General features: G+C 42.6%; 1 protein-coding gene across 1 annotated transcript in view; it reads left to right on the forward strand.

Annotated features, from left to right (window-relative positions):
• TOM1 (target of myb1 membrane trafficking protein) overlaps positions 1-17672 on the forward strand; it is a 519326-nt gene that overhangs the window by 224969 nt on the left and 276685 nt on the right. Inside the window, exon 10 of the mRNA XM_077452403.1 lies at positions 526-643. Coding sequence (XP_077308529.1) covers positions 526-643 — 118 coding nt within the window. The remainder of the gene's footprint in view (positions 1-525; positions 644-17672) is intronic.

The following is a 17672-nucleotide window of genomic DNA, read 5'->3' on the forward strand; positions in this document are numbered from 1 at the left end:
GACGGGCTGCACACACGACAAGGTCACTCCCCGCCGAGCCCAAGAGGCCGTACCACACTTGCATGAGACGTTCGTCCCCGTCCAAAGGTAAACACGGAACGCCGCTGGTGTAACACAGAATATGCCGATGTGAGTGCAATGTATGTGTAAATTGTCGCTATATGGGTACCTGAAATAAAAATATATAATAGATGAGCATCTTAATGAGATGGAATTTAGAGGGATAGGGATAATTGTAGACACGCACACTCACTCAGGTTGAACTGGATGGACTGGTGTCTTTATTCAACTTTACTATGTAACTATGTAATGTCTTGGCATGAAATGTTCACAAGATACAGATCTTGTATTTGTCTTCTGTAGCTGATTCACTTCAATCTAAAAGCTTCTTAATCAGTGTTGGCTTTTTAACCAGAGGGATGTTCGGAAACATTTCAAACACTGTTGAAGCAGCTAGAGAGATATTAGTCAATACTAATGAGGATTTTGAAACAGAACTCTGAAATGTTGTTTTCTTTTTTAAAGGTGCCAAGTAGCAGAGATGCCTCCCCTTCTCTCATTGACCTTGGGACATCTCGACCTGCTACCCAAGCTCCTGCCCAAGCTCCTGATGTCACACTCTCTTCACAGCTATCCGGCCTCAGTAAGTTCCTTCTATGTACAAGCAGCATGTTGCCTGTTCACTAATGTATGTGCCCAGTGTTTACATATTCTTAATAAACCACAAAATAACTTTAAAACAAACCCTCTTTGGCACCTTTGTTGAGCACGCTTTTCGGATTTAACCTTCTGGTAGTCCTCCTTTATTTCTTAGCCCGTGAAGCATGTACTGCTTTGGAGGACAACCGGAACTTAACACTCTCACTCTGTGGAGTTGATTTGCTAAAGGCCATTAGGCTGGTCACTTTGCAAGCAAAGTTATGCTTGGCAACTTGGTGAAGAGCTTGGGGAATGTGGTGAAGTTTCACTTGCTTGTACTTGTTTGGAGGATGGAAGTCAGCAGAGTTTTAGTTAATTTACTAAGTTTTGGGGCAAACTGCCTTGCAAAGTGCAACTTCCCTTGTAAATGAACAATATATATGCCTTTAGTAAATCAACCCTAGAGTATCTAATCCCAAGAATTAAAAAATAAAAATATGCTGCCAGTAGCACAATTTCTGTACAACAGTAATGACATTTATTTATTCAGAATACTGTATCTATAGAGGATGATTATTTCCTCAGGATCGGAAGTATGTTTGGTCTACAGCACATTTCCCCTAGACCTCATCTCCACAATGGAGGGAATGTTTTGTAGTATAGAAAGAGAACCGTGCATTGCTGGTAATGCTGATAACTGCAGAAGCAGCGCATACACAAAGCTCCACGCTAACTGGATTTCTGGCAGGATTAACAGGCATTTTTTCACTTTTTGAAGAGCTCTAACAAAAATCCTTTTGATTTTATATATTTAACACGCCAAAAAAGGGGGCAAATAAGAAACATTTGTTAGCATTTATGTTTGATCTTTTATTAAAATTCATAAAAACCAATACAAATAGTGTGTAAACCTCTCACACAGTAGGCAAAGTATGAGACAAGAAAAGTATTATGTCTGAGTAGGTTATATCCGCATATATCCAGAGTATCAAGAAAATATGAAGACCACATTCAACCGTGTATACAAAGCCACATATTAACATATGTGAAGAACCTCTGGCATCTAACAGCAAAAATGGACCAATTGTCCAGTATCTCATATCGGATCCAGAAATTTTAAATATGAGATATTGACCAGCGAGTATATATGATAGGAAAATGATTGTAATAAGAATATCATATTGGGATATAAAGAAATTTTGGAAATGTAAGGTATGCATACGCATAATATAGAAGGTACACAATGATGTGAGAGCAGTTTTCAACTTTATCAGGAGAAAAGATGGACAATAAAGGAGAGGATAAAAGAAGAGAGGAAAAGAGAAAGAGGGGAGGGGGTATAAAATTGGCAAAGAATAAATGGGAGATGGGGGGGGGGAGGCACTCTCTCTGGAATATAAGGACTCCCACATCCTCCTCTCCAAGGTGTAGGTCACATTTTGTTAGGATTGAAATACTTTAAACACAAGTTTAATTGAGTTTCTAGTCTTTTCACTGATTTTTATATATATTGTATATGTAAAAGGAGATCAACTTGTATATAAACCTATCAGAGCAGGATAATTGTTTAAAAACTTGCCTCTGTGTGTAGTTTGTAATTCTATCTGTATACAGTGGGAATGGAAAAGAATCGCGCCCCCCGCCCCCCCTTTTTAAAATCACATTTTGTTGCTTTGCATTCTGAAATACAGGCGCAGTTTTTGTCTTATCCAGCTGTACTTAGTGCAAGTTATAACCAAGTAAAAGATCTAACACCACACAAAAAAATATCAAAAACCAAATCTCAGAGTTGGAGTTATTTTTTTGAACCACCTTTTGCTTTAATTAGTCTGTTGGGATATGTCTTTACGTTGCACATCTAGACTTTGCGATATTTGCCCACACTTTTCAGAATTGCAGACTGCAGCCTTGAAGTCATTTCACAGATTTTCAATGGGGTTTAAGTCTGGTCTCTGACTTTGCTATGCAAGGACATTCACTCACTTCTCCTTCAACCACTGTGGTCATGTTTTGCTGTGTGCTTTGGGTTATTATATTGGAAGGTAAAAATTCTTTCCATTGCCAACTTTCTGGCAGAGGGCAGCAGATTTTCCTCAAGAATTTTACGTTATTTTGCCCCATCCATTTTCCTTCTATCCTGACAAATGCGCCACTCCCTGCTGCAGAGAAACAACCCCATACCAGGATATTACCACCCCCATGCTTTACTGTGGGAGTTGTGTTATTTGTATGGTGAGCTGTATTGGATTTCTGCCAGACATATTGTTTAGTGTTGAGGCCAAAAAATTCCATTTTAGTCTTATGTGACGATAACACTTTTCAATGTGGCCTCAGAATCTTCAAGGTGTGTTTTTTGGTAAAGGTCAATTGTGACTGCTGTGGCCTTTCTTGAGAAGTGCCTTTTTTTTCTTGCAACCCTCCCATACAGGTCACATGCACACAATGACCACTCTTTGCCATAAATTCCTACAACTGCTTCGGAGTCGCTGTAGGCCTCTTGGTAGCCTCTCTAAACCAGTTTACTCCTGGCTTTTTCATCCAGTTTGGAGCGACGTCCTGATCCAGGGAGGGTCTGTGTTGTACTAAATACCTTTTTGACTTTTTAATAATATACTTCACTGTGCTTCTAGGCATTGATGAAGCTTCTGAATTTTTTTGAATCCATTTCTTGTGTCTGTTCACAACTTAATCCTGGAGATCTTTTCACATTGCCTTGCCACCCATAGTTGATTGTGAACCTGAAACAATCGAGGACTGAAATGCTCCAGGGAAGCTCTTTTCATGCTCAGCTAATCAAAATGACCACAGCTTATCATAGTTGAAAGTCAAATGGCCTTGTGTGCCATTGAGACGGTGATAAGCTATACCTATATCATTTTTATGCGGGGGTGGTGATCCTTTTAACAACTCGGTCATTCTGTTTTTTATTTTTCTCTGACATGTTGAATGTTATAAGTTTCACTGAGTAATTCATGTTAGTTTCAGTCATGTGCGCTGCTCTATGCACAATAAACAAGGCACTTTTTTTGAGTTAATAGATAAGTACAGCTTTCTAGAAAAAATCGACATCATTTTGCAGATAAAAAAATATGCATTTTTTTGTTTGGCGCCTGTAAAGCATTGCACCCGGGACCACCAATCGTGGTGCAGTTTCAGGCTTTTGCAGACCCAGCTGGCTGCCCATACCGCATGATGTCACTTAATGACATCATGCATCAGATTCAGAACTATAAGCCATCAGCCACAATGGCTGACAGTAGTTGTTCCCCCATTCACAGTACTGTTACCGTGAATGGGGGAACAACAACTACTAATGCGGCCTGGTGGGTAAGGCACTGCACCGTCAGGTTATTTTTTAAAACATTTTGGCAGTGGATATGGTGAGAAGATTCCCAACCCACTGTCAGTTCGATGCAGAATCGGGCAGAGGCTGTAGGAACATGTTACATGTCCCACCCAAAAACCATGTATCCTGTTCCAAAAGGTCAAATTATATTTTATACAAAAAATAAATGCGCATCTCAAATAAAACATTTACCTTACTGCAGAAAAGTGAAATCATTGACATTTAGTGAAAAAAATCACAATTGTCACAAAGTCCATAAGTGCTCCTCAATGTTCTTATAGAAGTAAGTGAAAAAAAATTTGCGTTCACTTGCTGCTCCTTAACCACTTCCCACCCGGCCAATGCACATATATGGCCGGGTGGGAGCCGTCTACTTCTGATAGGACGTTCAGGAACGTCCATCGGAAGGAGCGGTATCGCGCGCACGTGCCCGCGCAGCGGCGCGATCCCGATGCGCCCGTGTCACCCGGACACGGCTCATCTCAGATCGGCAGGAGGGCTCTCTGATTGGCCCTCCTGATCACATGACGGCCGTGTCCAATCACGGCCGTCATGTGATGTAAACAAACAGCCGGTTGCTAGGCAATCGGCTCCTCCTCTCCTCACACAGAAGTCATCGCTGAGAAGAGGAGAGCAGATCGCTGCAGCCAGCTGATGATCAGTGAGTATGAGCTGTTTTTTACAGCTTTTTACTCACTGATCACCAGTCTAGTGTAATACACACCACACAGTATAAACACAGTCCCCAAAACACACATGTCCCCAAAACACACGTCCCCAAAACATACATGTTCCCAAATAATAAAAACACATGTCCCTAATAATAAAAACATGTCCCCCACATATGTCCCACTAAAATCACATGTTCCAATGATTATCTGCACACGTATATACGTGATCACCTGCACACATATGTACATGATCATTTGCGTACATATGTCCGTGATCACACAAACCAATTATTATACACTTAACGGAATTTTTTTTACCAAAAACATGTAGCAGAATACATTTTGGCTTAAATTTATGACAAAATTTGATTTTATTGGATTTCTTTAAAAAAAGAAAATATTGTTTTTCTTCCAAATTTCCGCTTTTTTGCGCTTATATCGCAAAAAATAAAAAACTGAGTCGTGAATAAATACCACCAAAATAAAGCTCTATTTGTGCGAACAAAATGATAAAAATTTCATTTGGGTACAGTGTAGCATTACCGCGCAATTATCACTGAAAGCGCTAGAGCGATGAAAGCTGAAAATTGGGCTGGGAAGGAAGGGGGCGAAAGTGCCCTGTATTGTAGTGGTTAAACAATCAGCGTCACTTACCAGCAATGTTGGATCTCAAATTATAGCGATCATACACGCTCATGCAGAAGATCGGCCAGCAAAGGATCTCCTTCTTAGGTAATTCCAATCAGGGATCCAATCTCCTGCTGCGAGCTGTGGAAGCTCTGGAAATCCTCATAAACACGAAGGCTTCCTCCAGTGATATGATGTGTTATAAAGTATAAGTAAGAGGCTTCATGGTGCAGTATCTCAATAGCCGCTGCGGCTCAAGCCAGCCAACTGGTGCATCGTCATCGTCACGCCAATGACTGCTGCTCCACCCAATGCGTTTCCCCATACAAGGCATTGACTGGGAGCAGATGCTTTGCCCAGACATCACTCGCCACGCTAAATATACACACTAAGCAGGAGAAACACCGGAAATGTCAGACACTTCCTAACTTGTGTCATCCTTTTAAAATGTATTCTAATGCTAGTGTTCAGCCTGCAATAAATACCAACAGATATGACATTCGACATATGCTGGCAAATGCTCTAAAGATGTTTTAAAGTATCATATAATTACAAAAATGCTACATTTTATTTAAAACAAATTGATACAAATCAAAAAAATCGCTAACATTAATATACACTTGTAGAAGCTAAGTTTTATAGTCCAATAAACAACTAAGAATACATGGATACAATTTTCTAAAATTCATTTTCATTCAGCGCTAAAGCCAGTTACAACACAGTAAGTATAACTGGCTTTGTGTGCACTGCTTTTGTATGTAGTGCTTTGAGTACTGCAAAGTCATTTTTAAAGCTGTATTTACAAAGTCTGTTACAAAGCAGTGTGTACACAGCCAATTATACTTACTGCTTTGTAACTGGCTTTATGTGTACTGCTTTGTAACTGGCTTTGTGGGACCTGCTTTGTAACTGACTTTGCCATACTCACAAGCCTGGTACAAAGCTGTGCCTACAAAGCCAGTTATGAAGCAGTAGGTATAACTGGGTTTGTATGTACTGTTTTGTAACTGGCTTTGTAAATTTACCTATAAAGCCTGTGAATAATAAATGCAAAGCCAACAACTTCATCCACAGCCTCAGCTTTTCTGGACTTAATACTTTCCCCTATAGTTTGAGCCATGCACACAGCTGCCGAGGTATAGGAACGCTCAGAAACACAGTTAACAGATGAACCACTGATCATAAAAGCCTTGCCACCAGCTGGGATAAAAGACTGGTGCTGTCACAGGAAGAGACTAAAGCCATAATAGGAGCGCTACCTGTCCTTGGAGTGTCCGACTACTTCACAGCATAGTTTAAGAGCAGCAGACCCAACCACGGCAGAAAAGGAAGTGGGCATGAACCAGATAAATTGCTTTCCCTGTATGCAGCAGCAGCCACCGGCCGCCTTACATGTGTGGGAGGTGGGCCTCCCAGGATGGCTCCTGCGTGCCATCCCAAGTGTCGCTGCCTCCTCTGACACGCATCCCGGGGGTTGCCTACCCCATCGAGAGATTATTATATATATATATATATATATATATATATATATATATATATATATATATATAACATTTTTTTTTTTCTTGGATTATTTTTATATATATTTGCCATTTTTCCCCCATGAAAGCATGAAAGTGAAATGACCCTATAAAGTCTTTGCAATTTTACTATATAGTATAAATAGTTTGACAATTTTTTTAGATGCAGCTTTTCAGATTGGTGAACCTCTGCCCCTCTTTACTTCAGTGATACTCTAAGATGCCCCTCCCCCCCTTTTTTTTTCTTTTATACCCAGTCATGTTACTGACCTGTTACTAATTGACCTCTCTAGTTGAAAAATATTCTTCCAGCTCTTCCTTATTAGTGCCACTTAATTTGCCAGTTTTTTGTTGCCCTGCCCCTCATCCTTTTTTTCTTTTTTTGTTTGGAGACATGTTTCTGCCATCAATTTCAGGCAGCTCAGTTTTTCCTGACCTGTGGTTCCATAGGTGTGTTTTTTTTTTTGTCCTCTTTGCGGGATCTTCAATCAACTGATGAGATGGGCGACAGGCTGGATAATATAGATGCTTGTAGTCTCCCCAGCCTGGCCAACGAGCGCGGGCAGGCCTTGGCTAAACACTGGGTCAGCTGCCGCAAGCCCTGTCCATGACCAGGGTGGCCTGCGAGTTATACGTCTCACGGACACACACACGTTGGTGGGAGACGGATCTGTCATGGGGGTGTTACCCACAACCACTGCTGGATTGGTAAGTACATGCCTCCCCCTCCCATCCTGGGGGAGGTTGATCCTGTGGGATCTCCTCCTGACCTTGTGCTGGGTTCACTTAGCTCTTCACCCCTCTGCCAGCTCCCCCTGGCCAGTGCCCCCTCCCTACCAGGCCTTCTATCTCCCCCTTAATTGGGCATCTCTCCTGGCTAGTCCTCCTCCTCTGTCATTCCTCCTCCCCCTCCTAGCACGGCTGCTTATGTGGCCTGTGCAGCAGTTTCTTCTGTGTGGGGAGAGTTTCTGAGGTGCGGGGCCCCCTTGTTTTGGCTCATGGTCCCTGCCATGTGCGATTTGTATGGCCAACACTCTTTCCTCCCATGCTCATGGCTGCCATTTTTGTGGTGGGCAAAATGTTTTTGCTTGTGTGACCATGTTCTTGTAGCCCGTAGGGTGGCCATTTTGCTGTGGGCTTGCAATGTTTCCTGGGCTGGAGAGCTGCACAATCTGCACTACAGGGTAAGCATCAGCAATTTTTTTTTTTTTTTTTTTTTTTGTAGCCCTTTTTGTTTTCCTGTTACCCCCTTGGGCGGCTCTGACTATCCCCTTGTGCAGGACCTCGGGTTGGGCAGGGCGGCACCTCTCATGTCTGTAATGACCTGGCTAACAACACTACTTCTGATATCTGGGTTGATGGTAAATCCTACTGAGATCCTCCCAGTCTGTTGGGTGCACTTCCCTTCCCCCTGGTTGTCCTGTTCCCGGAAGTGCCCAGGCAAGCATGGGATCCTTCTATGGTATCTGACACTGGTGCCCCTCTCCCAGATCCCCCATCACCCCCCCCCCCCCTCCGTGGCGGCTGCTAACTCATCTGGATCATCTATCCCCCTGGACACTGTCGGCAGTCCTGGAATCCTTTGTCTCCCGGGTTGAGGTGACGTGTGGGCATAAGGCAAGTAGATGGCGCGCCCCCTGCCTTCTCCTTCCTTAGGGGAGGACTGTGAGCTGGAGTCGGGCTCCTCTGTAGCAGGTCCGGCCTTTCCTGAGTGCTCGGATGACTTTGTCTCTGATCCATTTGAGGCCATTGCTGTAAATAAAAAAAGCATTGATGCCATGCTCATTACCGCAATGTAGGATACCTTAAAAACTGAGGATAATCTAGGGCTACTAAGGTGGCTTGCCCCCATTGAGTCTCAAGCCTGCTGTACCGCTTTTTCTTTACCTAAAAGACCGCATCGGTCCTTTTCTGTCCCAAGATGTTTTTTGGAGCTCTTTCCCTTTGCGGAGACTCTTCTGTCGAAGTGGTCCTCCCCTCCTTTCATCCTCCCGTCTCTAGGTTGAAAAAGGCAACTGTTTTCCCTTCCAGGCCTATTTGGAGCCACCCTGGACAACAATATTAAGGATCTTACAGGAGGGAATAGAACTTTTTTTCTTGCAGTCTAAAAAGGGCAAGGAGTCTTGCCACGCACAGGGCCCTTTTTCAGATCACAATTTTTTCTAAAGTCAAGTTCTATGAACAAAGGATCCCAGTTCGGCAAGGCTCCTGCGAGTGGAACAAAATGCTCCTGGTTTCTCAAGCCTTTCTCCGTATCAAGGTTTTTCCCCACCCGTCTTCTGGGTGGGGAGGGTCGCCTTTGTTAATTTACGGATTGGTGGGCCTCCCTACTTTTCAACAGCTGGGTTTGCAAACTAATTAAGAACTAAGTTCTTTCCTTCCAATCGTTGTCAATCCCCATCTCATCTGCAGGCTTTGTATGCAGGGCTTGCTTCCTCAGGGTGTGGTAGCCCCAGTGCCAGCTTCATAAGGTTTTGGGGGTTCTACTCCAACCTGTTCCATTCCGAAGAAGGAAGGTGTACATCTGATCCTCGACCTCCGAGCTCTTAAATTGCTTTGTGATAGTACAGAGGTTCAAGAAGTTTCCAGATGGAAACCCTTTCTTCTGTGGTGGTCACCCATCATCAGGGGGATTTCCTGGCTTCCATAGACATCAAGGATGCATACATGCATGTTCCCATCTGTGCAGGGCACCAGCGCTTCCCGTGCTTTGCGATCGGGGACGCACACTATCAGTTTGTGGTGCTCCCCTTTGGCCTGGTCTGGCCTAGGTCCCACAGGTGTTTTCCAAGGTGCTGGCTCCAGTTCTGATGTTGTAGAGACAGTGGGGGATTGCGGTAATTTTTACCTTGACAATCTCCTGCGAGCCGAGTCAGATGCTGCACTGTGGAGACAATGTGACGATCATGCGCACCCTGCAGGAGTTTGGCTGGGTGTTGAACTTCTAAAAGTCTGTGTTGCTCCCAACTCAGAACTTGGAATACTTGTGGCTGATTCTCGAGACTGCGCAGGCAGAAAGGTTTCTTCCGCCAGACAAACTTTGGACCCTTTGGTTGATTTTTGCGATAGCTGCTGTCCCACAATCGGTCATCTCTGCATGCGGGTCCTGGTCTTCATGGTCTCCACCTTTTAAGGCAGTTCATACCCGGTTTCATGCTCGGGCCCTACCGAAGGAGAACTTATCCAAGTGGGACAGATCTCCATCAACCTTGCACAGCCAGATCCATGTGGGACGCCTGACCAAGGCCTTGTTTCTCAGGTTGCTTTGATCTCCAGCTCTTTGGGTCAGGAAGTCGTTTCTTCCTCTCCATTGGATGGTGATCACAAAGGGCACCAGTCTGGCTGGCTGGGGTGATCTGAGCCTTCAGTCAGCCGGTGGACGTGGGACACATTCGTTCAGACTAGGTCTCTCCCAGTGGACAGCGCTTCTACGTGAACATCCAATCAGGATCCAGTCGGACAATGCCACAGCATTGGCCTATGTCAATCACCAGAGAGGGACGAGGAGTTCAGCAGTGGTGCTGGAGGTTTCTCACATTCTTTGGGCAGAACTTCATGTGCCAGCTGTTTCTGCCATCTACATTGCAGGTGTAGAAAACTGGCTAGTGGACTACCTCAGCCGTCGGTTGTATGGTATGGCTGATTTTGGGCGTGCCCTGGTGCCTTCTGTTGTGCGAGGACCTCCTGTTTTAAGGCCTGATATTCCTCCTGCTTTGAAGGCTTGTCTATTGAAAGCCAGGTGCAGGGGCTTGCTGGCTTCTCTGATCTCCACAATGTGAAAGGCTCTTAAATCTATTTCCCGGAAGATTTATCATTGCACCTGGAATGCTTACATTTCGTGGTGCGAGGCTGTGGGTTGGCATCTTGGCTTTTCTACAACGTGGTGTTAATCAGAAACTGGCCTTGAATACTATTAAGGGTCAAATATCTCTGTCAGACTAAATAAACACATCGCCAACATTAAAAGTGGCTTTTCGAAGCATTGAGTTTCTAAGCATTACCTTTCAGTACATGACAAGAATCCCTCCAAAATTGTGTTTTTTGGGATTGACAGATACCTCGCACATTGGAGGGGGAGTACTCTGGTCAGAAGTATTTGCAGGTTGTAAATGGCCTGGATCCTTAAAATAAAATGTTATGCTCCCTATGGCTTGAACGTAGATTCAGATACCAATGCTTTCATTGACAACTCCTGAGATGCTTTGTATTATGTTTGTTTTATATATGAGTTTTTATATGGTTAATGTGAACTTGATGTGGGTTAAAGATTTGGAACATCAGTGCGGCAACTTGTTAGACATCGCTTAGATTAATCTTTTTTGGTTTTTAGCATATGTGATTCTTTTTCTGTACCACTTGAGGCCCTTCTGTTTGTTTTCCATGCTCATATTTCCTTTTCCCTCTATTTTTTCAATTCAAATTATGCCTCTAACTCTGAGGCTATTCCCCTCCGTTTTGGTCAATATAGGTGTGTGGACATTTGGGGATCATCTTATGCATTGTTTATACTAGGGCTGCAACTAACGATTATTTTCATAATCGATTAGTTGGCCGATTATTGTTTTGATTAATCGATTAATCGGTTAATGACCTTAAAAAATAAAAAGTGGGTCAAATTGACGTTCATTTTCAACCACAGTGACGGGAAAATTTGGAAATGGAAAACTTCTTAGTCAAAGGAATTTTCAGACAGTGTATGTGGTTTTCATTTTAAAAACAGAATGTTAAAAACAAGTTAAAATTTCAAACCAAATTCTTTCATTCAGCGAATGTACAAAGATTTTTCGTCTGAATATTCTCATCTGAAAATTGATCTGTGTGGCCAGCATAAGGCTCGGTACACACCTATACAGTTTGCTTTTGATCTGTTTTTGCTGTGCGTTTTGATTTTTGCGCACATGATTTTACTGCAATTTGCATTTTTTTGGGCAGATTAAAAAACACAAATTGTTGCAAAAATGCATTACATGTTTTTCTGCAGCTTCTCCATGGAAGTGTATTGAACCAATAAAGCACCATTTAGATTTAAAAGTTCCTGACCCTTTCAGATGTGAACATGTCCCATAAGAAACCATGTAAATGAACTGTAGTGCATTTCTGCAAAAAGCACCATAAAACGCATAAATGTGAACCAGATCTAAGACGTTTAGTAAGATAATAGGGTTAACAAAAACTAAAATGAGCCCTTTATAGTAGAAAAAAAGCAGATAATCACTACTGTAAGGGGTTATTTTTTTTACTGTAGAACAGTGAAAGTAATATTTACAGTAGTGATTATTTGCTCTTTTTGTACTATAAAGGGCTCATTTTAGTTTTTTTTTTACCCCATTATGTTACTGGCCGATTAATCGATTATGAAAATAGTAATCGATTAATTGTTTCAGCCCTAGTTTATACATGTGCATGTTAATAATGCCCTGGTCTGTACCCATCCTCCTTTTTATATTTTATATTAAATATGTTATATTTAAATGTTTTTTCTGAAAAATAGTTTTAATATTTCCTGTTATAATAAATACAGTTTTTGTTTTATTTCTTCCGTTATTTTGTATAGGAAATGTGGCTTCATGCCCGTCTTCTATGGCTTATGCCTGAAGTTTCGGTTTTGACTCTCATCGAGGCTTGATTTGTTTTGGCTTTAATACGTGACACGTCAGTGTGTCGCCCGTTCCCTAGACAATGTCCTTGTATTGATAAAACGTGTGTAGGGAGGAGTTGACATGCTGACGTCACTGCGTCCATGTACAGCCTGCCGGCTATTTGCCATTTCCTATTTTTAACTTTGTAAGTGCAACTTTTTAATATCTTTTATTAAACACGTTTAGACGTTATGCTATGGTGAGCCTTTCTTTTTTGGGTTTCCTATGACGGCCTACCGGAGCTTTTCAGCTAAGGAGAGCCCATTGAGTCACCATTAACATTCGGTGGAGTGTGGATCCCCCTGAGACACTTGCTTTGTCTGTAGGATATGAGCCCGGGATTGGAGGTACCTGGTTTACCTTTGGAAAAGGGCCCTGCCCGGGTTTAGGTCACAAGCGCCATTAAGCTTGCTGTTTGGTAAGCCTGCATTTCATATGGTGGGTCACATTTTCTATGCGGTGGTGTATTTGTCACAGAATTACTCTCATCATTTGTTGAACACCTTTTTTATCCCTTTTTGAACACTTCATTTATGAATTTTGGATTGTTGTCACGGAGGGAGGAATTAACTTAGACCTTCACATCTAAGGACTCTACTTTCACGATTCACATACATGATTGTTTTTTTACCTTATATACATATAATTTATATTTTAACCTTTTTAATAATGGTTTCACATACATGATTGTTTTATTACCTTATATACATATAATTTATATTTTAACCTTTTTAATAATGGTTTGATTAATTGATTTCATTGATTTGACTGCATTAATATTCTGATTCATTTATTACTGCAATTTTGTGTTTTTACACTTTATAACCATACATCTATCATGTATCACTAGTGGTATTCACCTATTTATAATCTTAGCACTGCTACATTTTTCTTTATTTTCAGTTGTATCTTGCCTTCTCTTTTCTATCACTTCTATATTGAAAAGACAGGTCTGTAATCTTCCACCATCAGAACACTTGTGTTTGAGCCCAGTCAAACCTCCATCAAACTCTTATGAGCACTACCTTACCTTATTGGTATGACCTATATGGAAAGAAGGTCTATCACACTTCTCTTTTTATAGCCAAGACAAGGCTGTCGCTGGTGCAGAAAAGGCTGTCTGCTCTTCTGGAACTAGTCTCCACTATGAGACACAAGAAAAGAACAAAAAAAAAATCGCGTAGGCGTTAATTAACATGTGCTGGGTAATAAATACACCCACTATAATCACTATTGTGAAACCACAAAAAATCACTATTGTGAAACCACAAAAAAAATGCACCAAAAATTGCACAAGTCGCACACAAATTCCCACAAAGATGCTATGAACAAAACCTTTCGTTAAGGCCAGTGTTCTATCAGTAATAACTTGGTGCATATACATTCAAAATAATGTTATAATCACTATTGTGCAATGCCAAAAACAAAGAAAGCAAAACATTTTTTTCAAAAAATGACACAATTTTCTTTTCTTACATCAGGGGACACAGAGCCATAGTAATAACTGTGTGGGTTATATTGGTGTATCAGGTGCTGGACACTGGCATGCCCTTTAACCACTTTCAGACTGGACCAATTTGCTGGTCAAAGACCAGACCACTTTTTGCGATTCGGCACTGCGTCGCTTTAACTGACAATTGCGCGGTCGTGCGACGTGGCTCCCAAACAAAATTGACGTACTTTTTCCCCCCCCCCACAAATAGAGCTTTCTTTTGGTGGTATTTGATCACCCCTGTGGTTTTTATTTTTTGCGCTATTAACAAAAATAGAGCGATAATTTTGAAAAAAAACGCATTATTTTTTACTTTTTGTTATAATAAATATCCCCCAAAAATATATATAAAAACATTTTTTTCCCTCAGTTTAGGCCGATACGTATTCTTCTACATATTTTTGGTAAAAAAATCGCAATAAGCGATTGGTTTGCGCAAAAGTTATAGCGTTTACAAAATAGAGATAGTTTTATAGCATTTTTATTAATAATTTTTTATTTTTTTTTACTAGTAATGGCGGCGATCAGCGATTTTTATTGTGACTGCGACATTGTGGGGGGCCCATCGGACATTTTTGACACATTTTTGGGACCATTGTCATTTATACAGTAATCACTGCTATATAAATGCAGTGATTCCTGTGTAAATGACACTGGCAGTGAAGGGGTTAATCAGTGGGTGGCAGTGTAGGGGTTAGGTGTTCGTAGGGGTCTGTTACTAACTGTGGGGGGGGTTGGGCTTTCATTTAGTGAACACTGATCTCTGCTCCAATCACATGGAGCAGAGATCAGCGTCACTAGTTGCTAGGCAGAATGAAGAAATGCTGTTTACAACGGCATTTCTTCATTTGGCCGCTCCATGAGACGATCGCGGGAATGCCCGCGGCGATCGAGTCCGCGGGTGCCGCGACCGGACTCGCGGGTGTCCCGACCAGCGCGGGAGCGCGCTCCCGATGGCAGGGCGGCAAATTCAAAGGGACGTACATGTACTCCCATTTGCCTGCCCGTGCCATTCTGTCGACGTACATCGTCATGCGCTGGTTGGCAAGTGGTTAAGGCATGAACTTCCCCCATATAACCCCTCCAATTACTGGGAGTACTCCGTTTTTTTTTTTTGCCAGTGTCTAAGGTGTTGGGCACGTGTAAGTATGTGTGTACTGAGCTCCAGGGGCAGTAATCCTTTGATGAGAGCCAGCCATCCTGACCGAATTTTCTGATGTCTCCGTAATGGACTAAATGAATGGTACCCTGGCCTCGTCATCCGAAGATGCGAGGTTTTGCTTGCGAATGCTTTTAAAGCTGGGCCCTGGGATCCAGTACTTTTTGGTAGTAAAGCCAATAAGCGTTTACTGGCAGGGTCTTCTCGCAGGTCCAGCATTGCGGGATTACCTGAGTGCACCCCTGTTCCTGAAGGTTTCCTTTCAAGGTCTCGGAGCCTACCATGAAGGGCGAAGATTGTGTTTTTTTTATCTCTGATAAACCCTGCTGCGAGGAAAGGTAGGGTCATGTCTATGTGTCACCACTGGAGGCTGTATTGAGCACTCACCATTCTGATGCTGAAAACGGCAGAAGTCCCACTCCTCTCCGTTCAAGCCAGCTCAGACTCCGGTATGAAGGGGGGTTCTGATCACTTCCTGGGCCCCCAGATTGGCGATTTTTGATCCTTTTAATGCCAGCCAGCTGCCTTTTTCTTTAAAAAAAAAAAGGTTTTTGGGCAGGTCGTGGCCGCTCCTCAGGTGGAGGATTTACCCCCCCGCCATGATGCCGGCACTCACACTTCCCTGTTGAAAAAGGAGGGGGGGGGGGGCGTTTTCGCACGGGCCGGCCACACGTAGAGGAAGTAATTTAAGCTATACAGGAAAAGCTGCAGTCTGGCGGTGGAGAGCAGAGTTGTTGCTGGTCAGGTTTGGTGACACAGGCGTCCCCCTTTATGTTGACAACATTGTACTGTATAGCTAGGACTAATAGTAGCTTTTGTACTGTACTATAGCCTAGCAAATGTAACATTCTTTTGCTGGTAGTACCTCTGCTTTGTACTGTAAGCTATGAGTGACAAAGGGACCAGCAACTCTTCTAAGGGTTCTAAGGGGTTAATGGTATACAACAAACTAATAACCCTTCCAAAAGAATGTCTTCCTCCGAGAGGTAAAAAAAATATGGCCAGTCAGATGAGCCGTCAAGGGTAGAACACTTCTGTCCCTATGAATTTCATACAAACAGTTTTTTCTTCTTCTACCATTTAAAAGATTTTTGCTATGATGTCTCTCCATAGTAGGGCTAAACATAGCAGATTCCCATCTAGTCCTCTGGGCCTTTTTGTTGAGGTGCAGGAGGCTGGGGATCAGGTAGATCTTCCCAAATATTGGAAGAAACTTATTTTTCCTCTTCGGAGGATCCTAACAGGGAGGGAGTAGCCGCACAGTCAGGTGTTTGTCTACTCCTCTTACTTAACCCTTTTGTTGCCTGCAGCACAGACTCTTGAGGTATCTACCTCTAATAGAGTTCATTTGAACCTGCCCCACCTGGGGGTGTTTTTACTATAAATGCATAGCTATGTATTTCCTATTCATGCATAGCTAGGTATTCTGAATGGGAACATTTCTATGAAGAAATGGGGGGTTCCAGCTATTAATGCTGCAGTCACCTCAGTGAGCAGAGTCTCGCATGTCCAGTGGATAATGGACTGATGTTAAAGGATCCAGCAAGTTAAGGTTGCATTTTCCTTTTAAAGACAAAATGTCTTTTGCAGTTCTGGCTGCAATTGGAGTAGCTCAGTCCATTTATACTTTAACGTCTGCTCCACAGTTTCGAGAGCCCGGATGGCCCAGTCGGCTTTCAATCTGAGGGTCCGGGGTTAGGGTCCTGTTTGGGTGCTGCCTGTGGGGTCCTTGGGGCTGCTGATGCGGCAGTCTTTATGCAAGAGTGTCCATCTCCTCAAGAAATGCTCCTAAGGTTCCAGAAAAAGAAAAGGAAAGAAGAGAAGTCTCTTTCTGGCCTCTGGATCAACTGTTATCCCAGTTGCTGATATCAGAGATTCCCTTAGTGGAACAGGTTTTTTTTTTTTTGGCGCAAACCTTTTAAGCTCTCGGAGTCAAACAGATAGATGAGACCCATTCTAGATCTCTGAGATCTGAATCGGCACTTTAACATCCGATCCATTCATAATTCGATCAGCTGTGTCCATCCTGCAAGGAGGGGAGTTGCATATCTCCATGTGCCAGTTTCCCGCTTACCACAAATATCTGCGGTTTGAAATATAAAATTATTTTTTCAATCGTGGCACTGCCATCCGGCTTAGCCGCAGCACTACAAGTGTTCTGAAAGGTTCAGCCACCTCCTTTACCCAGGTTAAGGGCTCAAGGCATAACGGTCCTAGGCTATTAAAAGGATCTACTTTTAATAGATCATTCAGTCTCAGGTCTAAAAACAGTCTGATCTCAGCTGTAGGTATCTGAAATCTCTAGGTTGGATTCTCAGCCTAGAAAGATTCTCCTTATAACCATCAAGGAGGTTACTTGGGGGCTGGTTATTGATACCATACAGAAATTATTCTTACCCCAGATGTAAATCCGTTCCATTGTAGGACTAATTCAACTTCTCAGGATAAAGGAGAATTCCTTCATTCAGCTGCAGGAGATTTTTAGGGGAAATGGTGGCCTCCTTCAGGGCCGTCTCTTCATTCAGGCTTTGTTTCCAATACGCTTGGCACCCAACATCGGTCAGAGCCTAAATTGGTGT

Source organism: Lithobates pipiens, unplaced genomic scaffold, assembly GCF_037356315.1.
Source record: "Lithobates pipiens isolate NorthernLeopardFrog02 unplaced genomic scaffold, aLitPip1_a1.2 Scaffold_23, whole genome shotgun sequence".
Lineage (NCBI taxonomy): Eukaryota > Metazoa > Chordata > Amphibia > Anura > Ranidae > Lithobates > Lithobates pipiens.